At 33.6% G+C, this 20,000-nt stretch overlaps 1 protein-coding gene across 1 annotated transcript in view; it reads right to left on the bottom strand.

Moving 5' to 3' along the window:
- LOC137651835 (collagen alpha chain CG42342-like) overlaps positions 1-20,000 on the bottom strand; it is a 141,761-nt gene that overhangs the window by 90,119 nt on the left and 31,642 nt on the right. Inside the window, exons 6-10 of the mRNA XM_068385056.1 lie at positions 18,632-18,700; positions 12,920-12,976; positions 9,649-9,837; positions 7,624-7,695; positions 2,696-2,740 (exon numbers count right to left, since the gene is read on the bottom strand). Of these exons, the coding sequence (XP_068241157.1) occupies positions 2,696-2,740; positions 7,624-7,695; positions 9,649-9,837; positions 12,920-12,976; positions 18,632-18,700 (432 nt within the window). The remainder of the gene's footprint in view (positions 1-2,695; positions 2,741-7,623; positions 7,696-9,648; positions 9,838-12,919; positions 12,977-18,631; positions 18,701-20,000) is intronic.

Below are 20,000 nucleotides of genomic sequence, written 5' to 3'. Positions count from 1 at the left end.
TCACAGCATGCCATTTGATTCATATGAATTCATGGGACAGTAATAAACAATGAGTAAGTATTACTCATTGAATTATTATGAAAACTGTTTTCATTTATGTTACAATCTGAAAGCCTGGATTTAAAGGTACCTCGTGAGTGGAGGAGTTAAGGAGGCAGACCACTACACTGTCATAAAATATTCGAAAGCCCGAAATTTCCACACAAGCTAGGGCCAGAGGGTGCCAGGCAATGGCTGCTAATAGCTGCTACAGGCTTGGCTTACAGGGATAGTAAGGTTGTGTTCATTGAAGAAACTACCAAGCTCTGAGTGTGGCTCGAACTCGGAGCATATAAATGGCGAGTCTATGACGTTTCCACAGCTAAGTGATACTCTAAGGTATTCAATTTATTACAGAACCTTTAACAACTCAATTTGATAAATCAGCCTCTTTAAACTAAAGCAAAATATTCAGGAAAATTAACTTGGTAAAATCACAAGACATTTCATACAAAAGGAAAAGTTAGCAAACAACATATTTAAATATCACCTTACAAAATACATTACTGTATTTTCAATGTTACCCACCATAGCAAGTTAGTGTCTACTGCATCAAGATTATGGGGCAAAATACAGCTAACTATACACAATTTTGTTTAATGAGGCACATTTGCACTGACTCGCAGCGGTGCCCTTTTAGCTCAGAAAAGTTTCCTGCTATCTGATTGGTTAGACTTATCTTGTCCAACCAATCAGCGGTCAGGAAACTTTTCAGAGCTAAAAGGGGCACCCCTGCGAGTCGGTGCAAATCTGCCTCACTAAAAAGAATTGACTGTAGGGTAGTAGTACGGTTAGTAATGTGTCCTTGGCCTTATTAAAAAGTCAGTCAGTGCTACTTTCTACTTCTAATCACCACCATTACAAACACTCCAACAATGACACATTCTGAACAGTCCGACATAATATTAGTAACACCAGACAAAAACATGTTTAGTAAGTCTACCAACCTATGATAAAATATAGTCCCATACAGATTTCCAGTCTAAGAATTCATGTCACATTAATCAAATACATTTTTGGGCTCAAGTCATGTCGTCCTGATGGAAGGTTCCTATAGGTAGCTTTCTAAGGGATATTTGGCTACAGTGAATATTCCCAGAGAATTGACCTTTAGGTCTCCAGAATTCTAACTCCTGGCACGAATATCCTTACAATTTCTCTTAAGGATATCGCAAAATATCCCTTAGAAAGCTACCTATAGGAACCTTCCATCAGGACGACATGGCCATCTCACCCAAAATAGATTTTTCGCTTCGCTCAAAATCCGTTTTCTCATTTATATGGAAGATAATGTTTGGTTCTCCCATAAACTTTTAAGCATCGAAAAATTAAAATTCCTCTGACAACACTTTCATGATTGCTCACTTTTATATGGTTTTCAAGTGACAGTAAAGAATTAATTCTACGCCATTTCTACCTAACTGATAAAACACATATATGGAAAATAATGTTTGATTCTTCCATAAACCTTTAAGCATATAGAAATTAAAATTCTTCTGAACACAGTTTCACGAATGCTCACTCCTATTTGGCTTTCTTCTTCTTTGTCTACATCTTTTCCCACTTCTATGTGGGGTCGATGTTTCTGGTCAGCTTTCTCCATCTACCTCTGTCCCACACTTCATCACCGGTGGGACCTTGGGTGTTTCCACCAACCCCTCAGGTGTTTCCACTGGCTTCGATAGTATAAACTTAAGTTATACCAGCCAACGCCAAATTGGCTGACCAAGATAAACCTCTGATTATCAATTATTCGTCTATCTTGGTCTCTATATATCATCGTATAAACCTCAGCTGAAGATAGCTGTGACGAGACAATTACGTAATGCCTAAATGGGTTCCAAGTATTGTGACGAGCCGAGAGAAGGTTGTGACTCTAAGACAGGATGAAAGCAACTGAGTGAGTTTAATATAGAACACTCTCCTTTATATACAAAAGCTCAAAGCAACAAGAAATTTCCTGTTCAAAATCGACACCGTTACTGGTGAGAAAAACAGGCATGTTTATTCAGGCTCTTTTAAGTGGGAGGGGAGAGCGAAGATACAAGCACAAAATGAACAATGTACGATCGTGTGACACACGGTTGGTACAGTATAAATGGTGAACAACTGAATGATAGATATTATTTTGGTCTCTACATATCATCGTAAAAACCTAAGCTGAAGATAGTTATGACAAGAGAATTCCTATAGCCAATCAATTAGTATCAAAATACAGACATTAAAACTCATACCTAAGTTAATCTTAAAAAATTTTCCTACAACTGATTCACATAATGAAAAGAGAAGACAATAAAATGTACAGATATTTAATGAGGGACAACTACAGAGACCTACTGTACATTTTTCCTATAACGTATCCGCATAATGGAAATACAGTGAAACCGGATATACCATTTACTGGTTACTCGTTAGTACAACCGAACAGAGCATGAAATGTACAGAAATGTAATGAGACAACTACAGAGACCTACTGTACATTTTTCCTACAACTTATCCACATAATGAAAATACAATGAAACCGGATATACCATTCGCTGGTTACTCGTTAGTACAACCGAACAGAGCATGAAATGTACAGAAATTTAATGAGACAACTACAGACATCTACTGTACAGTATTAGTTTTGAAAGGTGCATGTAAAAGACGAACTTACAGGCGGTCCTGGGAGCCCGGCCACGCCCTTAGTTCCAGCGACACCCTGGGGCAAGGGCAAGGGGGTACGAGATTATGTATTAGTTTTGGCAATGTCTACCATTATAATAGACTGTAGGTGTGTCTAAAAGTATAGTTTTTCTATGGTGATTTCCAACTGTAAATATATTTCTGATGACTGGTTTCTATCAATAATTTAAGACTAAGTAATGGAAGTAAATATATTTCTCTAATCATTATAATAGACTGTAAGTGTGTCTAAAGAAGTGTGTCTAAAGTATAGTTTTTCTAAGGGGATTTCTAACTATAAATACATTTATGATAAGTTTGTTTCTATTAATAATTTGAGACAGTAAGAATAATGGACAGTGTGTCTAAAAATATAGTTTTTCTATGGTGATTTCTAACTATAAATATATTTCTGATGAGTTTGTTTTTATTAATAATTTGAGACAGTAAGTAATGGAAGTAAATACATTTCTCTAACCATTATACTAGACTGTAAGTGTGTCTAAAGTATAGTTTTTCTATGGTGATTTCTAACTATAAATAAATTACTGATAAATTGGTTTCTACCAATAATTTGAGACAGTAAGAATAATAGACTGTAAGTGTGTCTAAAGAAGTGTATCTAAAGTATAATTTTTCTAAGGTGATTTCTAACTGTAAATACATTTCTGATAATTTGGTTTTTATCAATAACTTGAGACAGTACGAATAATAGACTATAAGCGTGTCTAAAGAAGTGTGTCTAAAGTATAGTTTTTTATGGTGATTTACTAACTATAAAAACATTTCTGATAAGTTTGTTTCTGTTAATAATTTAAGACTAAGTAATGGAAGTAAATACATTTCTCTAATCATTATAATAGACTGTGTGTCTAAAAGTATAGTTTTCCTAAGGGGATTTCTAACTATAAATACATTTCTGGTAAGTTTGTTTCTATCAATATTTTGAGATGAAGTAATGGAAGTAAATACATTTCGCTAACCATTATAATAGACTGTGTGTCTAAAAGTATAGTTTTTTCTGAGGTGATTTCTAACTGTAAATATATTTCTGATAAGTTGGTTTCTATCAATAATTTAAGACTAAGTAATGGAAGTAAATACATTTCTCTAACCATTGCAATAGACTGTAAGTGTGTCTAAAGTATAGTTTTTCTTTGGTGATTTCTAACTGTAAATATATTTCTGATGATTGGTTTCTATACATAATTTGAGACAGTAAGTAAAGGAAGTAAATGCATTTCTCTAATCATTATAATAGACTGTAAGTGTGTCTAAATTATAGTTTTTCTTTGGTGATTTCTAACTGTAAATACATTTCTGATAAGTTTGTTTCTATCAATAATTTAAAACTAAGTAATGGAAGTAAATACATTTCTCTAACCATTATAATAGACTGTGTGTCTAAAGTATAGTTTTTTATGGTGATTTCTAACTGTAAATACATTTCTGATAAGTTTGTTTCTATTAATAATTTGAGACAGTAAGAATAATAGACTGTAAGTGTGTCTAAAGAAGTGTGTCTAAAGTATAGTTTTTCTAAAGTGATTTCTAACTATAAATACATTTCTGATAAGTTGGTTTCTATCAATAATTTAAGACTAAGTAATGGAGGTAAATATATTTTTCTAACCATTATAATAGACTGTAAGTGTGTCTAAAGAAGTGTGTCTAAAGTATAGTTTTCCTAAGGGGATTTCTAACTATAAATAAATACATTTCTGATAAGTTTTTTTCTATTAATAATTTGAGACAGTAAGCATAATAGACAGTAATTGTGTCTAAAGTATAGTTTTTATGGTGATTTCTAACTATAAATACATTTTTGATCACTTGGTTTGAGACAGCAAGCAATGGAAGTAAATACATTTCGTATATTGTGTTCACTGTCTAGCATAGTTCTAAGCAACAGAGAAATCTGTTATTATTTACGATAACTTGAAAAGTTCTTTCTCACAGGAGCCCAAAATCTCTTACGAACAGCATTATCGCTTTTATGATTAATAGGAAGCTCGTTCAATACTAATTATCTACTGGAAACAAAACACTATTGAAATAAGTTTATATCTATGAAAACAGAACGTTGTCATTTATTCATTTATTTATTTCCTTATTTCCTTTCCTCATTGGGCTATTTTTTCCCTGTTGGAGCCCCTGGGCTTATAGCATCTTGCTTTTCCAACTAGGGTTGTAGCTTGGATAGTAATAATAATAATAATAATAATGAATGTCAAATCTTGATTTCAAAAGTAATTTAACTGTTTTGTATATTAAAAAAAAACTATTTTAGGGTTGTAGCTTGGCTAGTAATAATAATAATAATAATAATAATAATAATAATAATAATAATAATAATAATAATAACAATAATAATAATAACAATAATAATACGTATTGAATCTCATCACAGTTCGACTAATAACAATAGTGTTTTCTTTTCATATATAAAATGAGGCTGAGAAAGCTCAAAGCGATGTAGAAAATATTTTCAAAATATATAGCATTATACTAAGCATATTTCGCATGTCGCATATTTAGAGCAGTTTCGTAAAGAAAATATAATTATATTTGGATGGAAAAATTTTTTTCAATATCAACAGCATTACACAACTAAAAAAAATGTTCATTTTAAATTTTTCAAAATGCTTTTTTTTTTCTCTATGAAATGTTTGAAAATGTTTTTTTTTCTCTCTCTATTGGAATGTTTAAAAATCCTTTTTCGTACTGAAATATTTAGAAATAATTAATTTTCTATATTGAAATTTATAAAAATTACTTTTTTTCTCTATTGAAATGTTTAAAAATCCTTTTTTACAGATTTTTTATAAATGTTTTTTTTTTATTGAAATTGTTAAAATAATAAAAGATTTCAGGAAAGATGTGTACGTAACATGTTTAATTTACTTAAAAGAACCTTCCAATTTTCTGCTCAAAGTGGTTGTTGGGATGGCATATCAGTAAAAATGGGTTAATTCTCTTTATCCTAACTCAAATTAATTGGTAAAATTACACTTTTAATAATCAATAATGAATGTAAAGAGAAACTGTTATCAAAAGAACTATAAAAGTCCCTGAAGTTAATTTAACATTTCTTTTTTCAAAATTTCTATGCGAAATGCGAGATGTGCTTTCCTAACCTACACCACACTATTAAGAAAAAGGTTTATAACTTGGTATAAGATTTAATATTACACTATACACTGTACAGCAAGGATATTCATATACTCGTAGAGTATTTCTGTAGTGATAATACATAATTCTAAAGGGATTTTTCTACCTGACAGTTTCCAGCTAAAAATGTCTTTGTTTAATCAGAGTTTCCAGCTAAAAATGTCTTTGTTTAATCAGTTTCCAGCTAAAAATTTCCTTGTTTAATCAGTTTCCAGATAAAAATGTCTTTGCTTAATCAGTTTCCTGCTAAAAATGTCTTTGTTTAATCAGAGTTTCCAGCTAAAAATGTCTTTGTTTAATCAGAGTTTCCAGCTAAAAATGTCTTTGTTTAATCAGTTTCCAGCTAAAAATGTCTTAGTTTATTCAGAGTATTTCAGCAGTGATAATACAAAATTCTTGAGAGATTTTATAATCTGACAGTTTCCAGCTAAAAATGTCTTTGTTTCATCAGAGTATTTCTACAATAATATTAAATAATTCTAAAGGTATTTTCCTATCTGACAGTTTCCAGCTAAAAATGTCTTTGTTTAATCAGAGTTTCCAGCTAAAAATGTCTTTGTTTAATCAGAGTATTTCTGCAGTGATAATACAAAATTCTAAAAAGAGCTTCCTATCTGACAGTTTCCAGCTAAAAATGTCTTTGAAAAGATTTTCCTGACAGTTTCCAGCTAAAAATGTCTTTGTTTAATCAGAGTATTTCTGCAGTGATAATACAAAATTCTAAAAAGAGCTTCCTATCTGACAGTTTCCAGCTAAAAATGTCTTTGAAAAGATTTTCCTGACAGTTTCCAGCTAAAAATGTCTTTGTTTAATCAGAGTATTTCTGCAGTGATAATACAAAATTCTAAAAAGAGCCTCCTATCTGACAGTTCCCAACTAAAAATGTCTTTGTTTAATCAGAGTTTCCAGCTAAAAATGTTTTTGTTTAATCAGAGTTTCCAGCTAAAAATGTCTTTGTTTAATCAGAGTTTCCAGCTAAAAATGTCTTTGTTTAATCAGAGTATTTCTGCAGTGATAATACAAAATTCTAAAAAGAGCTTCCTATCTGACAGTTTCCAGCTAAAATGTCTTTGAAAAGATTTTCCTGACAGTTTCCAGCTAAAAATGTCTTTGTTTAATCAGAGTATTTCTGCAGTGATAATACAAAATTCTAAAAAGAGCTTCCTATCTGACAGTTTCCAGCTAAAATGTCTTTGAAAAGATTTTCCTGACAGTTTCCAGCTAAAAATGTCTTTGTTTAATCAGAGTATTTCTGCAGTGATAATACAAAATTCTAAAAAGAGCCTCCTATCTGACAGTTCCCAACTAAAAATGTCTTTGTTTAATCAGAGTTTCCAGCTAAAAATTATTTTGTTTAATCAGAGTTTCCAGCTAAAAATGTCTTTGTTTCATCAGAGTATTTCTGCGGTGATAATACAAAATTCTAAAGAGATTTTCCTATCTGACAGTTTCCAGCTAAAAATGTCTTTGAAAAGATTTTCCTGACAGTTTCCACCTAAAAATGTCTTTGAAGAGATTTTCCTATCTGACAGTCCCAACTAAAAATGTCTTTGTTTAATCAGAGTTTCCAGCTAAAAATGTTTTTGTTTAATCAGAGTTTCCAGCTAAAAATGTCTTTGTTTAATCAGAGTATTTCTGCAGTAATAATACAAAATTCTAAAGGGATTTTCCTATCAGACAGTTTCCAGCTAAAAATGTCTTTGTTTACAGTAACCAATCACCGCAAGAGAATGACAGAACATTGCTCACAGGTATTCCAGCAGGTCCAATCGGTCCTGGAAGACCGTCCATTCCAGGGATCCCCATCAGCCCTCGAAACCCCTGGACCATCATCATCATCATCATCACCATTCACAACATAACGATGGCCAATATATTGACATTCAGGAAAGCAGGAGCAAAACATGTAAAGGCACATGGGAGATTAGCTTTTGTTTTGTATGGCAGGTCGGGAGTTGCATGACGGAAACGAGTGATTGCGGATTTGAATGGCTTCACATAAAACGCATTAAAATATATTTAAATCAAAATAGAATCAAATTTAAATCAGAACCCGTGAGGACAAGCAAGGGGATTGCTACTTCATTTTGTTTATAATTCATTGTAACAATCTAATTTAAATCGAAATGTAATATCTAAATCGGAACCTGTGAGGACAAGTAAGGGAATTGCTACTCCATTTTCTTTATAATTCACAGTATAAAAAATTGGATGTCAAATCGTGTTGAGGTCGTCTTTCTGTATTAGCAGTTTCTGTTAAGTTTAAAGGCTACTCATGAATAGCGGAGGAAAGGGACAGTGACTGTATTATCCTATATAACAGTTTTTGTGGGGTTTAAAGGTTTAAAGGCTGATCATGAATGACAGAAACAAGGGGCAGTGACAATGCCTTACAGACGGATCATATATAAATATGATCAGCGCCCAAACCCCTCTCCACCCAAAGCTAGGACCAGGGTCACTGCAACCTCACCATCATTGTGAGTTAAGGATAGGGGGTTTGAGGAAGCCTATAGGTCTATCTACTGAGTCATCAGTAGCCAGTGCCTGGCTCTCCTTAGTCCTAGCTTGCGTGGGGAGGGGGCTTGGGTGCTGATCATATGTAATATGATGTCTCTAGGGCTTTTTCCTGCTTGATAGGGCTATGTCACTGTCCCTTGCCTCTGCCATCTATGAGCGGCCTTCAACCTTTAACACTTATTATATGTAATATGATGTCTCTAGGGCATTTTCCTGCTTGACAGGGCAATGTATCTGTCCCTTGCCTCTGCCATCTATGAGCGACCTTTAACCTTTAACCTTAACTTACATCTCAAAACATGAAAGGAGCCATTTTTTTCCAATCACTCGTTTCTGCTATGTAAATTTAAGTATTGTCCATTATAACACATCTGACACTACGTGTAGTGAGGGGCTCTGGGAGAAGGATGTACTAATGGGTTCTTATAGAAGAATGGAGTAATCGTAACTTAAGGAATATTAATGAGCTCTGGGAGAAAAAATACAAAAGGTCAGTCAACTTTCTAAAAATATGTACGACAGTCAAACCAAGTTCTAGTTACTCTTCCTCTTCAAGATAATATATATAAAGAGAGAGAGATAGTCAGTGTTGTGTGTCCACACAGGAAGGAGGAGGCTTCGACAGATGCATGTGTGAGAGAAATATCAAAAGCTTAGTATAAATTACAAAAAAGGGGGTTATCAAGCAGTGCATTATTACAACAATTTGGGGGATATATCAATAGCAGGATACTAATACCACTCTGGTAAATAAACATAAATAAAAAATATATTAACAATAATAGTCCATTTCTTTTAGCGAGGCATATTTGCACCGACTCGCGGCGGTGCCCTTTTGGCTCGGAAAAGTTTCCTGATCGCTGATTGGTTAGAATTATCTTGTCCAACCAATCAGCGATCCGGAAACTTTTCCGAGCTAAAAGGGCACCGCTGCGACTCGGAAAAGTTTCCTGATCGCTGATTGGTTAGAATGATCTTGTCCAACCAATCAGCGACCCGGAAACTTTTCCGAGCTAAAAGGGCACCGCTGCCAGTCGGTGCAAATATGCATCGCTAAAAGAAATGCACTATAGTTATAAACTAATATCCATAATCTTTAGAACAGAATTATAATAACAATAAAATTAAACTAACAAAAAAAAAGCCCACATTAATCTATACACAATACAGGAAAATTGAATAAATACTAAAATCTTAAAATAAAAAAGTTGAATGAAAAGATTTATGAATGAAAAACTCTGACTTAGTACTCACTCTCTCCCCTTGTGGTCCTTCGGGCCCGGGGGGTCCCGGTGGACCAGACGGTCCAGCAACCCCTGGAGGGCCTTGTACGCCAGCTGGACCGATCTCCCCAGGGTAACCGTCTCTCCCATCCATTCCAGGCAATCCGTCCTTTCCACTGGGGCCGGGCGCCCCCGGGGGACCTGGGCTCCCGGGGTCTCCCTAATGAAATTGTTATTAATAAGAAACATATTTTGGAAAGTGAGATTTAGTGAGATTTAATATATTTCTGGTTTAATTGGATAAATAAATTGGATAAATAAATGACTAATTGGATAAATAAATGACTAATTGGATAAATAAATAATTAATTGGATAAATAAATAACTAATTGGATAAATAACTAATTGGATAAATAACTAATTGGATAAATAACTAATTGGATAAATAAATTGGATAAATAACTAATTGGATAAATAAATTGGATAAATAACTAATTGGATAAATAAATTGGATAAATAACTAATTGGATAAATAAATAACTAATTGGATAAATAAATAACAAATTGGATAAATAACTAAATGGATAAATAAATTGGGTAAACAAATAACTAATTGGATACATAAATTGGATAAATAAATTGGGTAAATAAATAACTAATTGGACAAATAAATTGGATAAATAACTAACTAATTGGATACATAAATTGGATAATTAATAACTAATTGGATAATTAAATTGTATAAATAACTAATTGGATAAATAAATTGGCAACGGATAGGTGGTGGAAAAGCGTGTTAAGTGAATGACCTAAATTTTACATTGAATAACTTTGATTGTTATTCATCATGATATTAATAAAAGATGGAGTATTAATATACTAATTTTCGTATAATCAAACGATATTGGTCCAATAATAACTTAATAAGGGTAAATGCCATCATAAAGTACTATATAAATATTAATTTATATTTATTAATTTTCAATTAAATAATTTAACTCGAATTACTCTTTTACTACATGGAATTTTCAAAATCTACTTTAGTGCAGTAGCAAATGAAATCTGAATCTCAGGTTAATATAATCAATGTACAGTTCATGAATTCCTCATTATTAATCATTAACAAATACGTACTTTAAAAGAATCCTGTATGAATTGCATATCACAAATTGAATACCTTGTTAAATGGCAGGAAACTTTGCTAAAAAGTTGCGTATCACTAAAAGAATACCTTGATAAATGGTATTAAACTTTGCAAAAAATTTGCAACAGAATATTGCATAAAGTTTACGAATTATGATACTTGAAAAAAACCTGTTTGAGTTGCGTATCACAAATTAAATACTTTGATAAATGGCATTTAACTTTGCTAAAAATTTGCAACAGAATATTGCATAAAGTTTACGAATTATGATACTTGAAAAGAAACCTGTTTGAGTTGCATATCATAAATTAAATACCTTGTTAAATGGCATTAAACTTTGCAAAGAATTTGCAACAGAATATTGCATAAAGTTTACGAATTATGACTACACAGGTGAATAGATAAAATATTTAACTTTTAATTAACACGTTTCCACTACCCAGGTCAGTGAGGGAAATATTATCTTCTGATATAACACTAATAAATTTTTATAACTTTCATGTAATCTACTGCTATGATGCAATGAAGGTAAAGTGGAAATTAATTCTACTGAGTAAATACCTGTTTATAATGATAGTCACAATACTATAATTAGTGTTAAATAAACTTTAAAAACCAACTGATTAAAATATGTTCTTTGCATAAAATTATTATTATGAGCGGTGAACCTACAGTAAGCTTATGATATAAATTAATTTAAAAATGAGTAATGATAAATGAATTAATTAAATTTTCTAACTAAATATGAATTAAAAAGATAATTTCTACAGAGTCTAGGTATCTACCATTCACAAAATACGAAAAAAAATCTAAATAAAAGTTTTGCATGCACATTTTTTACATAGAGAATAATTATATTTTTTTTTTTAGACTGAAATGTAATAAAAAAAATCAAGCCATATCACAACTAAGCCCAAATAGCCCATTGGAAAATTTTAAAATAGAAAAAGATAAATAAATGAGAATTTTAGCATATATTTTATACACCAGCCTTGGATTACAATCATCTGTATTACTAGGTTCAAATATCTACTACTGTATAACTGTATAATGGTTGTATTATTCATTGACTATATATCTTTGCCCAGAAACACCTGGTTAATCAGCATACATTAGAAAATTAAAAAAAAACTGGAAAATTTCTCATTATCAACAGTGTTTACCCTAATACAAATGAATAAATTTTCTTTTCACCAATAACAATTAAGAAATTTATACCTACGTCTTTCTACCAATAGAAATTGAGTAATTTATACCTACGTCTTTCCACCAATAGAAATTGAGTAATTTATACCTGTCTTTCCTCCAATAAAAATTAAGAAATTTATACCTAAGTCTTTCCACCAATAAAAATTAAAAAATTTATACCCAAGTCTTTCCACCAATAAAAATTCAGCAATTTATACCAATGTCCTCCCACCAATAACAATTAAGAAATGCATACCTACGTCTTTCCACCAATAAAAATTCAGCAATTTATACCCATGTCTTTCCTCCAATAGAAATTTAGCAATTTATACTCGTGTCTTTCCACCAATAAAAATTAAGAGATTTATACCTGTCCTTCCACCAATGAAAATTAACAAATTTATAACTATGTCCTTCCACCAACAACAATTATGAAACTTATACCGGTCTTTCTACCAATAAAAATTAAGAAATCTATATCCACGTCTTTCCTCCAATAGCAATCAAGTATCTTTCCACCAATAGCAATTAAGTATCTCTCCCTCAATAACAAATAAGTATCTCTCCACCAATAACAATTAAGTATCTTTCCACCAATAACAATTAAGTATCTCTCCCTCAATATCATTTTAGTATCTTTCCACCAATAACAATTTAGTATCTTTTCACAAATAACAATTAAGTATCTTTCCTCCAATAGCAATCAAGTTTCTTTCCACCAATAGCAATTAAGTATCTCTCCCTCAATAAGAATTTAGTATCTCTCCACCAATAGCAACTAAATATCTCTCCACCAATAACAATTAAGTATCTCTCCACCAATAACAATAAAGTATCTTTCCACCAATAGCAATTAGGTACGTCTCCACCAATAGCAAATAAGTAATTGAGACCCGGGTAGAGCACCGCATTCACCGACCCAACGGTTTTGGTGAAAGAAAATCGGTTTGCAACAGAAAAATAAACTTACTTTAATAGTAATAATTCTATCTGAGTCAATGTAATCCCAGGCACCGCCCGCAGTCCCCTGCAACAGCATTGTAGAGACAAATTTCACAAGTCAGGACAGCAACAAAATAAGGTCAATTAAAACAATAAATAAATAGGATAAGAGGCGGAGAAGCTAAAAAAAAAATTATAAATGTATTTATAATAAAATTAAATAGCTGCAAAGGGAAAAAGCAGAAGGGGTTCGGGAACTGGAAACACAAGAAATGGTTAGGGAAATTTGGTTGGAAAAGCTAAAAATAAAAAATTTATAAATGCGTTTAGAATTAAATCAAATAACTGCAAAGGTAGGAAAAGTAGTTTAGGAAGTGTACACACAAGAAATTGGTCCGGAAATGTGGTCAGAAAGCTAAAAAAAATTATAAATGCCTTTAGAATTAAAATAAATAACTTCAAAGGTAGAAAAACTAGTTCAGAAACTGCAAACACAAGAAATGGTTGGGGAAATTTGGTCGGAAAAGCTAAAAAAAAAATATAAATATATTTATAATTAAATTAAACAACTGTAAAGGGAGAAGGTAGCCAAAAGTCGTTAGGGAACTGCACAAACTTGAGATATTCGGGGGAAATTTGGTCGACATCTCTACAATAAACAAAAATTTGTTTTTGTAAACAATTTAATTGTTATTGTTTATCGTCCTTCTTGAGTTAATTGGCCACATATCTAAGTTTGTGGTTCCTTGGGGATTTATAATCTAATGATTTCATCCTAAAAAAAGCGAAAAACACAAAAACAGGCGTTATTAACCAAAAAATTAACACTTAAAAAACTTGATTTATAGTTCTATCTTCTAATCATTCACAGGTTAGCAGTTGCAAAAAAAAGGCTAAAAAAAAAAAAACTTGATGCGTTCCCTGGTGAATCACTCATAGACACATAATAACACAAAATTATGACAGGTATTTAACACGAAAAGCTGTTCTTTTTAGGCTGACGATACACAGGGACGAGGACAAGGTGTTGACACACATAAGACGATTAGGTTTCTGGACAAAGTATACAAGTACACAAACAACGTAAACAGAACAACACATTTTGAATGGTTAGTGAAAGAAATAAAGAAAATAATCACATGGACAGGTACTGAAAAACCTACTCATGTACAGGAAGGAAAGAAATATGGGTGCTCTTCCAATGTGATCTACCAATCTATGACAAGTGATCTGCTAGTTATGGCATGTGAGTTCTCTTGCTTGAGGGTACACTTGGGCACACTATTCAATCTTATTTCTCTTCCTCTTGGTTTGTTAAAATTTTTTTTATAGTTTATATAGGAGATATCTATTTCAATCTTGTTGCTCTTCTTAAAATATTTTATTTTTCTTTGTTTCCTTTCCTCACTTAGCTATTTTCCCTGTTGGAGCCCCCGGGCCTATAGCATCCCGCTTTTCAAACTAGGGTTGTAGCTTAGCTAGTAATAATGATAATAATAGTAATCTACGAGTAGATCGTGCGTAAAATCCAATAGTAAGTTTTACAAAAATATCCGCGAAATGAAGACCAACGGGGCGAGCGAGCGCAGCACTAAACGTACCGCTTGCCAGTATATAGGAGCAGCTATGTTCTTTGTTTTGTTCTTTGCGAGCAAAGCGAGCCACGGCGGAGCAAAAAACAGCTCGGTATATCATATATAGGAATGAATACATCTCGGAATATTTCATATTGGGATAAAAACAACTCTTTAGATCACATATTGGAATGAATATATCTCCGTAGATCGTATAATGGAATGAAAACGACTCCGTAGATCGTATATTGGAATGAAAACGACTCCATAGATCGTATATTGGAATGAAAACGACTCCGTAGATCGTATAATGGAATGAAAACGACTCCGTAGATCGTATAATGGAATGAAAACGACTCCGTAGATCGTATAATGGAATGAAAACGACTCCGTAGATCGTATAATGGAATGAAAACGACTCCGTAGATCGTATATTGGAATGAAAACGACTCCGTAGATCGTATAATGGAATGAAAACGACTCCGTAGATCGTATATTGGAATGAAAACGACTCCGTAGATCGTATATTGGAATGAAAACGACTCCGTAGATCGCATAATGGAATGAAAATGACTCCGTATATCGTATATTGGAATGAAAACGACTCCGTAGATCGTATAATGGAATGAAAACGACTCCGTAGATCGTATATTGGAATGAAAACGACTCCGTAGATCGTATATTGGAATGAAAACGACTCCATAGATCACATATTGGAATGAAAACGACTCCATAGATCACATATTGGAATGACAAAAACTCCGTAGATCACATATTGGAATGAATATAACTCCGTAGATCACATATTGGAATGAATATAACTCCGTACATCGTATACTGGAATGAAAACGACTCTGTAGATCATATATCGGAATGAATACAACTCCGTAGATCACATATTGGAATGAAAACAATTCCGTAGATCATATATAGGAATGAAAAAGACTCCGTAGATCACATATTGGAATGAAAACGACTCCGTAGATTCCATATTGGAATGAATATAACTCCGTAGGTTACATATTGGAATGAATATAACTCCGTAGGTCACACATTGGAATTAATATAACTCCGCAGATTACATATTGGAATGAAAACGACTCGGTAGATCACATATTGGAATAAAAACGACTTCGTAGATCACATATTGTAATGAACATAACTCCGCAGATCACATATTGGAATATAAACGACTTCGTAGATCACATATTGGAATGAACATAACTCCGTAAATCGCATATTGGAATGAGTATAACTCCGCAGATCACATATTGGAATGAAAACGACTCCGCAGATCACACATAGGAATGAAAACGACTCCGCGGATCACATATTGGAATGAAAACGACTGTGCAGATCACATATTGGAATGAAAATAGCTCGGTAGATCACATATTGAAATGAAAACGACTCCGCAGATCACATATTGAAATGAAAACGACTCCGCAGATCAGATATTGGAATGAAAACGACTCCGCAGATCACATATTGAAATGAAAACGACTCCGCAGATCACATATTGGAATGAAAACGACTCTGCAGATCACATATTGAAATGAAAACGACTCCGCAGATCACATATTGAAATGAAAACGACTCCGCAGATCACATATTGGAATGAAAACGACTGCGCAGATCACATATTGGAATGAAAATAGCTCGGTAGATCACATATTGGAATGAAAACGACTCCGCAGATCACATATTGAAATGAAAACGACTCCGCAGATCACATATTGGAATGAAAACGACTCCGCAGATCACATATTGAAATGAAAACGACTCCGCAGATCACATATTGGAATGAAAACGACTCTGCAGATCACATATTGAAATGAAAACGACTCCGCAGATCACATATTGAAATGAAAACGACTCCGCAGATCACATATTGGAATGAAAACGACTCCGCAGATCACATATTGAAATGAAAACGACTCCGCAGATCACATATTGGAATGAATACAACTCCGTAGATCGTATATTGGAATGAAAGAGAATCCGCAGATCACATATTGGATTGAAAACGACTCCGTAGATCACATATTGGAATGAAAACAGATCGGTAGATCACATATTGGAAGAGTACCGAAATAGATCAGTGCTGTTACACAAGGATTAATGTTGTGAAAAATAAATACGAATTAATATCTACAACAAAAAACATCCCTCCACCGAAGAAAACCTGTACAGTAAAACATATTAATTAATGTATTTACAGATAGATTAGTATACAATGTACAAATACATAACATTACAAAGACGCTTGAGAGACAGGTGAGGAAGAATTGAACAAAATATGAGACAGGACTGGATACATAAAAGCGATTAACATATCGACGTCACAAATAAAAAGGGGAAGAAAAATACGGTGTACAGAAACTCATTGTTTAACAATAAAACTCAAAGGGTAGACGAGGTGTTGATGAGGTTTATCCAATGGCTGGAAGAGATGTGGTCATTTTTATTTGGCAGCTGCGATTGTAGGATTGTTGCGAGAAGCGAACTTGAAGTCAACCAGATGGAATTGAAATGATAGTTCTGTCTCAGGGTTAATAATCAGGATTCAGTGACAGCGTTAATAATCAGGAGTCTGTGTCAGTGTTAATAACCAGGGGTCTGTCTCAGTGTTAATAATCAGGTAAACTAAGTCTGTCAGTGTTGATAATCAAGTAAACTGTCTGTCTCAGTGTTAATAATCCGGTAAACTGAGTCGGTCTCTGTGTTAATAATTAAGTAAACTAAGTCTCAGTGTTGATAATCAGCTAAACTAAGTCTGTCTCAGTGTTAATAATAAGCTAAACTAAGCCTGACTCAGTGTTGATAATCAGCTAAACTAAGACTGTCTCAGTGTTAATAATCATGTAAACTAAGTCTGTCTCAGTGTTAATAATAAGCTAAACTAAGCCTGACTCAGTGTTGATAATCAGCTAAACTAAGACTGTCTCAGTGTTAATAATCATGTAAACTAAGTCCGTCTCAGTGTTAATAATCACGTAAACTAAGTCTGTCAGTGTTGATAATCAAGTAAACTAAGTCTGTCTCAGTGTAAATAATCAGCTAAACCAAGTCTGTTTCAGTGCTAGTAATTAGGTAATCCTAGTCTGTTTGCGTTAAAAATCAGCTAAACTAAGTCTGTCTCACTGTTAATAATCAAGTAAACTAATCCTCAGTGATAATAATCGGCTAAGCCAAGTCTGTCTCAGTATTAATAATCAGCTAAGCTAAGTCTGTCTCGCTGTTAATAATTAAGTAAACTATGTGTCAGTGTCAATAATCGGCTAAACCAAGTCTGTCTCTGTTAATAATCAGCTAAACTAAGCCTGACTCAGTGTTGATAATCAGCTAAACTAAGTCTGTCTCTGTGGAAAATCAGCTGAACTAAGTCTGTCTCAGAGTTGATAATCCACTAAGCTAAGTCTCGCATTGTTAATAATCAGCTAAACCAAGTCTGTCTCAGTGATGATAATCAGCTAAACTAACTCCTTCTCAGTGTTAATAATCAGGTAAACATTAATAGTCTCCTCTCTCTACGATTCACCTTCATCTTTCCCTAAGTAAAACGTTTATAATTGGTTTAAAACCTCTTCGTTAATAAATTATATTCATATCGTTCAAAAGAACAAGACATGGGCAACACATTTTAGTCCAGAACTGTTCGCTTTATATATTTTCCTGTCAGTCCAAATGTATTCTTTAAAGGGACGATTTTTTTTTTTTTACATAGCAGAAGCAGAAACTTTTACAATTGGCCACCTGATTGAATTTTAATAAAGTTTTTTTCCTAAAGGGACATTTTTTTTTTTATATAGCAGAAGCAGAAAACTTTTACAGTAGGCCACCTGATTGACTTACAATTAAGGCTTTCTCCCACAACAATCCACTGCAGCAATGAAGGAAAATAATAAAGAAAAAATAAGCAACAAAAATATTTGTAGTAAATGTACACCAGACATTAAACAAAAATCAAAAGCTATTAAAATCTAAGACTACACAGAGACAAGCCAAGCAGCAAGGCCCATATCCACACCCAAAAATAAACCCCAGCGATTCAAACTCGGCATTTAACGAGACAGAAAAACCAAAAAATAAGGAAAAGAACACAAATGTTAAAAGATGGGAAACGAAGCTCATTCCTTTATATCTCCTTTCGACGTCTGTCTCACCTTAATGGCGATGATCTCTGCATACCCTAAAGTTCCACCTTCCAAGCTTGTTATTGATCTTTTAATGCCCTGCAACAGACAAAGAGAGAGGGGCAGGGATGGGTAAGTCAGTTGCCACTAGAGAACCATATCGGAGAAAGGTAGTTCTATACTCGATTTCTTTTTTTCAATGAGGCACATTTGCACTGACTCGAAAGGGTGCCATTTTAGCTCGGGAAAGTTTCCTGCGAGCTGATTGACTAGAATGCATTTGCACCGACTCGTAAGGGTGCCCTTTTAGCTCAGGAAAGTTTCCTGATAGCTGATTGGTTAGAATTATTTCGTCAAACCAATCAGCTAACAGGAAAGTTTTTCGAGCTAAAATTACCCTGCTAGCTGATTGGTTAGAATTATTTCGTCAAACCAATCAGCTAACAGGGAAGTTTTTCGAGCTAAAGTTTCCTGCTAGCTGATTGGTTAGAATTATTTAGTCCAACCAATCAGCTAACAGGAAATTTTTCGAGCTAAAGTTTCCTGCTAGCTGATTGGTTAGAATTATTTTGTCCAACCAATCAGCTAACAGGAAATTTTTCGAGCTAAAGTTTCCTGCTAGCTGATTGGTTAGAATTATTTCGTCAAACCCATCAGCTAGCAGGGAAGTTTTTCCAGCTAAAGTTTCCTGCTAGCTGATTGGTTAAGAATTATTTTGTCCAACCAATCAGCTAGCAGGAAATTTTTCGAGCTAAAGTTTCCAGCTAGCTGATTGGTTAGAATTATTTTGTCCAACCAATCATCTAACAGGAAACTTTTCCCAGCTAAAAGGGTACCCCTGCGAGTCAGTATAAATGCACCACATTAAAAAAAAAAAAAAAATTGAGTATAGATTTATTACTTTTTAAACAATATAAAAAAAGGCCAGGAATATAATGCGATCCTCGATCTTCTATTATACACCTGGAAAGAAATTGTTTTAGTCATGTACTGCCCAGCTTTAAGCGAATAAATTACAGCTTCAGGCCCCTTAGGGTTGATTCACGCTACAGGTACAGCCTCGGTTTGTTCTAGGTACTGGGGTGTTAAAGGTTAAAGGTACCTGATTTAACTTCCAGTTTTACCAGGATAGATGCTCACCAGAAAGTCAGCCGGGCAAGCCCAACCTCCCACTGTGGTGCCCAACTACGTCAGTGGCCTTCCCAGTAAACAGCTTAAACAAACAGTTCCGGGTGGGGATCGGTCTGCTGCCACGCGTACGCTAGGCAAAAACGTTACCACTGTACTAGCCCGGTTCGCTCTCGGTCCGGTATAGGAATATTGTTCAGTGATACTAGGAAATATATTTACTTAAAACAAACAGTTCAGGGTGGGGATCGATCTGCTGCCATGCGAACGC

The sequence above is a fragment of the Palaemon carinicauda genome, chromosome 13 (assembly GCF_036898095.1).
Source record: "Palaemon carinicauda isolate YSFRI2023 chromosome 13, ASM3689809v2, whole genome shotgun sequence".
NCBI classification, from domain to species: domain Eukaryota; kingdom Metazoa; phylum Arthropoda; class Malacostraca; order Decapoda; family Palaemonidae; genus Palaemon; species Palaemon carinicauda.
The sequence above is the reverse complement of the archived record's forward strand: the minus strand, read 5'-3'. Positions and strand labels throughout refer to the sequence as shown.